Genomic DNA, 10210 nt, shown 5'->3' with positions numbered 1-10210 from the left:
TGACTGACAGGCACCTTCCCCGAAAGCCCTGTGCGTGCCTCCACCGCAAATGGGAACGCTTTCCCACAGCCCCGCTCTCCAACCACGAAGGCTCGGCGTTGGTTTGATCCTTCAAGAGTAACTTTAATAAGGATATTCATAAAAAGTCCATGGCAACGAATCTTCCTCTTCAAAATGGAGAGGAAGACAGAAACAGGACACGCGCGCGCGCGCGTGTGTGTGTGCGCGTGCGCGCACACACACACACACACACACACACACAAACACCCCAACCGCTGGCAGGAAGACAAAAGAATATTATTAGGGGCTTCCCTGGTGGCGCAGTGGTTAAGAATCCGCCTGCCAATGCAGGGGACACGGGTTCAAGCCCTGGTCTGGGAGGATCCTACATGCCGCGGAGCAACTAAGCCCGTGCGCCACAACTACTGAGCCTGCGCACCTAGAGCTCATGCTCCACAACAAGAGAAGCCATTGCAACGGGAGAAGCCTGCGCAACACAGCAAAGAGAAGCCCCTGCCCACCACAACTAGAGAAAGCCAGCGCACAGCAACTTAGACCCAACATAGCCAAAAATAAATAGATAGATAAATAAAATCTATAAAAAAGGAATATTATTAAAATCATAGCCATAAAGAAGGATGTCCCCATCTTCTAAATTGACTGCTAGATTCATGGAACATGGCTAAGCAAGACAAACCATTTTCTGTTTAATTAGTGGCTCCTTCATGGAAGGTTTGCTGCCTGGAGAGAGCCCATTAGAGGAGGAGCGCTCGTCTACAGGGATGCACCTTCGAAAGCTGTTCAAATTTTAAATAAATGGTGGAGAAAGAAATTGGTGGTGGTGGTAGTGGTAGGGGGTGGTTTGCTGTGGAGGCAGAAGAGCTTCTACAAAGACCAGCTTTGCATTCCAAGCCTACGTGCTGGGGAGATCAGCTTTCCGAAGCAAACATAAGCCTCTAAAATTTTAGGCCAATAGAAATGACCTCTGTACCATGGCTGACTGAAGATATAAATAAACTTCAACATGAACAGCAGTGTCCACCGTGAGAGGAGAGATGAGAGTCCAATCGGAGCTTATTTTTAAAAGGTCCTGGTTGTTCTGACTCCGTTTCGGGGTAGGGCATTCATGGGCACAAAGCTGCCGTTCCCTGCAGCGAGCTCCCCTGCTTTCCCGGGCACCAGTGCCTGTTTACCTAACCATGGAAAGGAAGCTGCACCACACAAGTTAAATATAGGCTGAGTTATCTGCATTTTACAAGCACCAAGAATGTTAACTGAGGAAGCTGTCATTTTTAATGACAGCACAAACTTCCAATTACCAAGTGGGTAATACCCCAGGGAGCACGTATGATTTTGTAAGATTGGCTCACAATTATCAAAAGTTTACACGATTACTTTTGAATTGTATATAAATATTTCTCACGAGGCAGGTGGGATTGTTTTTCACATGGTCTATATTCAAGGCCAAAAAAGAAACTACTTTCTTGAAAAGTATACATCGGAGATTTATCAACAGCTAAGGAGTAAGGGGGTCCAAGGTGACAGCCATGAAGAACCTGACAAAGCTAGAAGGCTGTAAAAAAATGGCCAGGTGGTAGGTTCGGTCTCAAGAACAGCCACAAGTTCACTGGCAAGTCACAAACTCTTATGACAAGCCCAGTGCAAGAGTTGGGGTCTGGCAATAGGTAATACATGTTAAGTCCTCCTACCTCAAACATGGTCAAACATTACTCATACAGGGGCCCAGTTTCCTTTGGTGCCATCTACCTAACTCTCATGGCATCTACATAGCTTCATCTGCCAGCGGTGAATATGGAATGAATGGCTGTTAGCTGGTGTTGCATGTGTTTTCCATATAGATCAGATGGCCCCTGACCTAAATGGAGGATACAATTTGTGAGTCTCAAATCAACCAATTCTTTGTGAAATCTTTTCTGATGACTCCAGTCTCCAGTGATCTCTCCATTTACTGAATTTTAATTTGAGTTGTGATATTACTACTTAGCCCCAAGCCTTACTCCAAATAGACTGCAGTTCTTGTGGACAAGGTTATCTTGATTTTTTTTTTTTTTGGCTGCACTGGGTCTTCGTTGCTACACGCGGGCTTTCTCTAGTTGCAGGGAGTGGGGCCTACTCTTCATTGCGGTGCGTGAGCCTCTCATCGCGGTGGCCTCTCTTGTTGCGGAGCACAGGTTGTCGGCACACGGGCTCAGTAGTCGTGGCTTGCGAGCTCTACAGTGCAGGCTCAGTAATTGTGGCTCACGGGCTTAGCAGCTCTGCAGCATGTGGGATCTTCCCGGACCAGGGATTGAACCCGTGTCCCCTGCATTGGCAGGAGGATTCTTAACCACTGCGCCCCCAGGGAAGTCCTGGTTATCTTGATTTAAAGTCATCTAGGGGAATTCCCTGGCGGTCCAGTGGCTAGGACTCCATACTTTCACTGCTGAGGGCATGAGTTCAATACCTGGTTGTGGAACTAGGATCCCGCAAGCTGTGCAGTGTGGCCAAAAAACAAACCAACCAACAAAATTAGTCACCTAGAAGGAGAGGGTGGCACAGGTGGTCAATGAAGACAGGTGTTACATACTTTTATCAATGACTTGAAACCTCCATCGCAAATGTAATGAAAAGATTTTTAATAATCATTCATTAATAGCTTTAGATAAAGAATCAGGTTGATTTATAACGCAAGTCAGATGTGTTCAAGAGGCCATTTCTAGCAGAAAACAAGAGGATCCAAGCCTCCTCTCACAGCCACAACCCCGTCCATGTGGTAGGTAGGATGAAGCCACCGGTGGCTGTGGGCCTCTCTTGCGCCTCTCCTTCCTGGTCTTCTACCTGCTGTTGCTCCAGAGGATTCTAGTGCCTGCTCAAATCACCTGCCAGCCCTTGAGGGTCAGAGGAGCTCTCACTGGACTGAGGCAAAGAAAGCACAGAGAAACGTACAGAGCAAGAAGAGAAGGCACACATTTTCACAGTGCAACAAAGGATAATGCTTCTGCCTATCAAAATCTGAGTTTATGGTAATAATTAGAAAGTATGTGTACGTCTAAACTAATACAATGTTATATGCCAATTATATCTCAATAAAAATAAAATTTAAAAAGCTAGAAAATATACGTATCCAGTAGGTGAATTGGCTCAATAAATTTACACGTTCATATAGGCAAATACTAATTAAAATTATGCAGATCTAAAAAAAATAATGCAGATCTATTTTTATTGAAGTAGGAAAGAGGTCCATCCTTTAGTGCTAGGAGCAAAGTGTTACAAAATAATATGCATAATAATATCATCCCATTTTTAAGTTAAAACTATATACACATACAAGCACAGAGAAAAGTAGTCAGCTATACAAGCAGTTATTGCTGATTGGTGGGACAATTTTGTTTTTTGTTTTTTCTTGTCTGCAGGTTACTTTTCTACGATGAACATGGATTACTTGTGTTAAGAAATAATCAATGGTCCTAACAGTACCCATTCTTTTCCTTTTTTTCCTTGACATTAACAATACTTATCAGCTTAATAATAAAACATGATCAGTTGAGTTTTTTTTCCAAAACAATGAAAATTAAACATCTAAAGTCTCTCTTTTTTGAGGAAAAAAATGATTGTTCCCAAAAGTGTTTCTGAACGCCAGAACTCTACTAGCAGAGTGGATTATAAAACTAAGAGCTAACAAACCGCATAAAAAGGGGAGGGGGAGTACGAGGGGGGAAATCCTCTCTTTGAGATAAGGAAACAATCAGTTTACTGGGGGGAGAAGTGGCTTTCTAACAAGTGACAAGGAAAGGAGATGGAACAGTTTCATTTTCTATAAATAAAACCTCAGAAGGCATATTGCCAAAGAAACACGTCAATATATAAACCTTTATATACTGGGCCACCAAACTTCACTTTTAGACAGTATATTAATTATATAGTCAATAACCGTGGGTTTCATTAGTGTATTAAACACCACGATCGATGTTATTTATACTTTTCGAAGACAGGCCACTCAGGAAAAAAATGTCGGGGAGGGGAAGTTTTCGACCCTGCAGTTCAAAAAGTCAGAACAAGCACACTGGAGATAAGCAAGGCTTTAATGGAAAGCATAAAACACTGAAAATATGGACAGAAATCAGATTATTACCCTTTTTTTTCCCCCCTGCCTCCTTCACAATGAGCCTGGAGGGAATCCAAGAGCCATTTAAAATAAAGGTGAAATGATTAGATTTTTTCCTAATTGCCTAACGCTGATGTCATGGTGTACGCAAAATAAACATTGATCTCTAAGTGAAAGATGAGAAATAGAACACGAACAGCCTTTCGAGGTAAACTATCTCCAAGAGAATTCTAAGAACTGTGGGCCAGAATCTATTTAGGCAACCCTTAGGGACCTGAAGCTCTTAAAAGCATAACAGTGGAGACGATTTCTGATGCTCCGCTACTGGTGATTTGATTTTTAGTAGGGAATCTGCTAAACATCCTCCCTTGAGGGAGCCGCCCTATCTCAGAACATCCCCTGTGGACTTCTAATCGCATCTGCGTAGACGTACTCGTGTCACCACGTGGGCATCGAGAACGCGTGGCGGCTGGTACAATGTTCCAGAGACGCGTCAGGGTCGCACTGTTGGTCAGTGCTCTCACGGGGTGGAAGCCGTGATGGGGAAAGAAGGCAATGCTGGGAGCAGCGGATATAAAAGACTCATTACCAGACTGAAAGCTAGATTGCCACTTCTAACCCACAATTTGTCAATCCACCAGAGTGCTGAAGAGTATAATTTTCTAGTCAGCGCTTTACACGCAAGGTCAGACAGAAAGGAGCTTCCATAAAAATCGTTGAGGCCTTGGCCAAAGAATCAAGTGCAGCCCAGTGGCCATCTTCTGAGACTAGAATGTGCTCAATTAGTGGGCCTGAGAAAGGGCCGCTCTATGTTCTGGGAAATGGGAGTCACCCTGCCTAGCGCCGGCTGGTTCCTCCCGAAAGAGGACAGCTAAGGGTGACACAGACAGGACGTGATCACTGCCCGCCTCCACCAAGGGCCTCCACGTGCCCCACTTGCCCAGATTAAAAACCAGGGCCTGGTGCTGCACGAAGACTGCGACGCTGCCTAGGTGCTTGGAGAGAGGTGCGCAGCAAATGCCAAGTGGTGGGCTGCAGCAAGCAGATAGGTAATTAATATGATTAGGAACACAGAGAGGAGGCATGCTCTTGCCGACTGAAAAGCCCAGTAGCATAATTACTGTTTTCTTACCAGCTCACTGTCTGTTCACATTTCAAAGCCTGGCTGGTGTTAAGACTGCTGTGTAAACATCAATAAAATCCCAAAGTGCCAGATCATCAGCATTCCACGGCACAAAGGCTCTTTGTTTTTGGTATTTTCATTCTTTTAAAGATGCATTTCGGGGTTGCAAACATTAAGAAGAATCATCTCCATGCTTTGGACTAATCTTCGAGTTTGTAATGAGTTAACATCTCCCCCCAGTGAACATTTATTATGAAGGCTAATTAATTGCTTTCCAGTTACAAGAGCCCTTTGCATTCAAAGAAAGTAGGATTCACAAGCAGAGAATATACTGTTTATTAAACAAAGCAATGGAAACAAAGGGCTTCTCCTTTCAAAATCCCTTCTATTTAACATAGCTTTAATCAAGAAAAGAAACGTACAAGTGCAAGAAATATGTACAGGTGGAAAAGGCATACCAACCGAAATGCAACATTAAGGGAAGGGAAAACTAAAGCAGTGCTCTGTAGTTGCCTGGACGTCCCTAGGGGACAGCAAGTCAATGCTTATCAGCCTTCCTCAGAAGAGACAATTTTGATTAATATCACACCCATCTGACTCAGTCCATTAGACCCTGAAGGAAGGATATTTTCAGATAGAAAAGATATGACTTTGATTAATAATTCTACCCTATTGCCATTCCAAGCATTAACAACTACGTGGCACCTCTGGAAAGAGAGCCTCTGAATTCCAGGAAGACACGCCTACTGAAACACCCAGGTTCCGCTGCACAATCACTCCTCGGCTCTCCCTCCTGAGAAGGGACACGAGTCCTGGGGGTGTTACCACTGGAGAAGTGGAAACCCTACTTACATAATTTATTTCACTGTCTGCAGATTTACGGTCAGTTACTCGTGACATAATTCCTGGTTGAAGATAATGAAATCTTAATAAAACTGACAAAAGCCTAAAGACAGAGGGAGTGACTGGTACTACACTCCCCGCCAGCTGACCCCCAGGTCTGACACGGTTTACACCACAGCCCTCCGAGCGTATTTCCCTTTGCTGCCAGTGGGTTCCCAGATGCGCACAAGAGGCAATGGCTTAGTCCCCCACAGAGAGGCACTCTGCACCGTGCAGCTAATGGAGTCGTCAGGCGGGGGGGCGGGGGGGGAGGTCGGGGGTCGGGGGTCAGTTCGCTTTAGCCCTCTGTCTACCAACTCCTGCCCCGTCAGCAGGCTCGGCTCACATCGCCGTGGCGTTTCTCCTGATGCTCGTGATCAACCTCCTGCCATACTCTCTGTAGTCCACGGGCTTCACGTCCATCACAGTGGCCTTAATTCGAGACTCATCCTTTGAAAAGAGAAAAGCGATTTGTGAACGGAGGAAAGCCTGTGGCCATGGGGCCATGGTTTCAATGATCCCAGCAGGAGAAATCACAAAGACACGCTGGGTTCAGAGTTCTGTCATTCCGATAAAGAAACAATGATGGTGAGAGCCCAGGGCAGAGTTTCTGGGGCCGGGAGAGTGGACAAAGGCCTCCCTTCGCTACAGACCCCTTCCACCTGTTGCTCGTGCTCCCACTCAGGAACCTAGACTCCAAGTGCGATGGACCTTAGAGGGCTCATGAAGTTCAATTTATTCTCTTTACAGAGGGGGAAACAGGAGCCCAGAGAAGACAGTGACTTCCTAAAGCCACACAGCTGGCTCTGAAAGCAGGGACTGTGGGGAGAGAAGCACCCGCGGCAGAGGAGGGAGGCCTGCCGTGGGTCCCCCTCAGCCCTGAGAGAGGCGACCTCGCTGCCCTTCACCTCCCCTGTCCACACCACTCAGGGACCGAGCAACCCTTCCATCCCTCCCTCCCGACACCACCCTGACATCGTATCACTGACATCTGGAGTCCCTGTCTCATTTAACGCTCACAAAACCAAGCACAGCTATCAGCAGTTATTAGGGTTAAGGTCTGACAATAAAACAGAACGAGTAAACCCTGAGGCAAGCAGAGGAGTTTTCTGAATTCTCTCCCCTCGCCGGTTCACTAGGTTGGACGTTGCCTGCAGAGGCAGAACAGGGTGAGGCCAGCTCAGGGGCTCACACACTACAGTGTGCTCTGTACTGACTAAACCCAGTCGTATTTCTAAGCATGGTTGAGAGCAAAGCTCTGAGGTTGGACTGCCTGTGTGCCATTATTAGCTCTGCCACTTGCTAGCATATGAATTTAGGCAAGTTACTCATTCTCCGTATGCCTACATTTTTTTGCTGGTGAAAACGGGGCTCACAATAGTTTCTACACATAGAGTTACTGCCAGGATGAAGCGAGACAATGTATGTAAAGAGTGTAGAACGGTATCTGGCAGATAGTAAGTACTCAATAAAGGCTGTTTCATCATGACTTTACAACCGTATGATGTTATGAGCAATTTAAGGAATTTTCAAGGTAATTTTAACTACATATGGTCTTTGTTTCACATACTGACTTTAGAACCCAAACCATGTGGAAGATGTGAGTCCATTTTGTTGGGACACAAACCAAAAAACCCCAGGTTTTAACTGAAAAGGCCACACAGGGGGACTTCCCTGGAGGTCCAGTGGTTAGACTCTGCACTCCCAATGCAGGGGGCACAGGTTTGATCCTTGGGGAAACTAAGATCTGGCTTGCCACACGGCACAGCCAAAAAAAAGGCCACATAGCATTTTTTCTCTGGATGTTGACACTGGACGAGACCCTTAACCTCTCTTTAAGTCTGTTTCCTCATCTGAAAACAGGATGATGCTTGGTACCCCAGTGCTGGGAAGATTCAATGCGTAATAAATGCAGGGTGCTTAGTGTTGTGTCTGGAACACAGTAAGCAAGGAACTGACAGTTAACACTATAATGTTGTTGGGGGTGACAAACAGCAGTTCCCCACTGCTAACCCTCCTGCACCCTGGGTGATGTTACTTACATTGTAAGTCTCCAATTTGACCCTGATCCTGAATGTAAAAGATCTAAAGTTGGCATTCTGGAAAACTTCCTCAAATGCTTGCTCGTTCTGCAAAAACAAACGTAAAACTGTAGGCATGGAAACTACCAGACCATCTGAAAATGTCCGTAAGATTTCTGAAAAGACTTTGAGGAAAATCCTTGAGAAAATGATCACCCCCAGTGGTTTAAAATTTCTTAGGAATGACTAAGGTGACATTTCATCACATAAAACTGTTTAGGTAGAATTTTATTAAAAATTAAAATACTCTACCTGGAGTACTCAAATTCATAGGGACGGAAAGTGGAATGATGGCTGCCAGGGGCAGTGGAGAGTTAGTGTTTAATGGGTCCAGAGTTTCGGCTTAGGAGGATGAAAAAGTTCTCGAGCTTGATGACGGTGATGGTTGCGCAACAATGTGAACGTATTTAATGCCACTGAACTTACACTTAAAAATGGTTAAAATGGTAAATTTTATGTATATTTTACCACAATAAAAAAAAACTGAAACACTCTTAGGAAACACATTTCTAAACTTTAAAAGTCTGTGATGGAATAGATCTGAGGCTCCTATCTTCATCACAAATTAAGAATGGGAGGACACACTCAGAAAAAAGTTCAAGTTTTCATATGCATTATTTCAGCCTCTGGATTTACAGCTATGGATTTGGTGAGGAAGTGAGGAAGACAGGAAAAGTAGGCAAAGGTTAGGGAAAAAGTTTAAAAACGATACTCCTCTCTCCCTCTTTCTCTGGTCCCTCAAATACTATTTGATTAACCTTCTGAATTAAAAAAAAAAAAGTCTGGTAAACAGAGAGGGATCAGAGAAAGCATTTTATATAAATATGCATAAAATAAATGTACAGGAACTTTTTAAAAAATAGTTCTTTGCAAGCCACTTGAAACATGAAAATAGCTTTATTATATATAGAACTGTTTTGTGTAAAGGTTACTACACACACACACACAAAGTCCTCAGGCTTTCGGGTATGTAAATAAAACAATGTGTTAAACCTTCAGAAAATCATACCAGCTGCCATCATTCTTTCAAGATCAGTGAAAGCATGGAGCGCATACTCCAAGAATATCATGGTTCCTGAGGAAAGAATTTCTATATGTCCTCATTCACTGGCAGTGAAACCAGCCAAATGTAATAAGCTCATAAAAAATCCTGAAAGGCTGCCTCAAGCCTTAAAATCTGGTATGAAGATAGAGGACCAGGCAAAACAGATAAAAGATACCATCATACTTTAAAGTCAATTCCAGTTATTTCTGTAAAAGGGTTTGTTGGGATTATTTTTAGAGAGCTCATGGACAATTTCAAAGAGACACAGGGGCAGAGCCAAACGGACAGAAGAGAAGACAGAAAAGAAAAACACACACACACCAAAACAAATGACAAATCCTTTTTTTGTTAGTGGCTTTTATAAGTATCCTAACCGATTTGGAGGAAAACAGGGGAAAAAAATCTACAGATAGATGCTAATTTGTGTGGCCCAGAATATATAGCTTTTATTGGTCTTTACATGTTTTATCTGAGCAAGTACCTTTCTTAAGTTTAGGATAATTAGTAATCTATTCCCTGAATTAAATAAAACTAATATGTGAAAATACTAATTTACAAAAATGAAATGGAGAAAGTTATCTTATGAAAGAAAGCTACTTCGTAAGAATTCCATCTGACAACATGAAATAAGCAAGTACCTTATACGTGAATTTAAACGAGGATTTGACTCAACTTTTCAGAAAACTGTTTATTACATTAAAAAGGCACATCTGGAATGGATAAAGATGTGGTACATATACACAATGGAATACTACTCAGCCATAAAAAAGAACGAAATAATGCCATTTGCAGCAACATGGATGCAACTAGAGATTATCATACTAAATAAGTCAGAAAAAGAAAGACAAATACCATACACGTGGAATCTAAAATATCACACAAATGAACCTATCTACAAAGCAGAAACAGATTCACAGACACAGAGAACAGACTTGTGGTTACCAAGGTGGGGAGAGGTGGGGGGAGAGGGATGG

General features: G+C 43.6%; 1 protein-coding gene across 1 annotated transcript in view; it reads right to left on the bottom strand.

The window, feature by feature from the left end:
* Positions 1-5548: 5548 nt before the first annotated feature.
* RPA1 (replication protein A1) overlaps positions 5549-10210 on the bottom strand; it is a 53205-nt gene continuing 48543 nt past the window's right edge. The window contains exons 16-17 of the mRNA XM_059907754.1: positions 8153-8239; positions 5549-6560 (exon numbers count right to left, since the gene is read on the bottom strand). Coding sequence (XP_059763737.1) covers positions 6453-6560; positions 8153-8239 — 195 coding nt within the window. The 3' untranslated portion in view covers positions 5549-6452. The remainder of the gene's footprint in view (positions 6561-8152; positions 8240-10210) is intronic.

This window comes from Balaenoptera ricei, chromosome 20 (genome assembly GCF_028023285.1).
Source record: "Balaenoptera ricei isolate mBalRic1 chromosome 20, mBalRic1.hap2, whole genome shotgun sequence".
NCBI lineage: Eukaryota > Metazoa > Chordata > Mammalia > Artiodactyla > Balaenopteridae > Balaenoptera > Balaenoptera ricei.
This window is presented reverse-complemented; position numbering and strand designations above follow the sequence as displayed.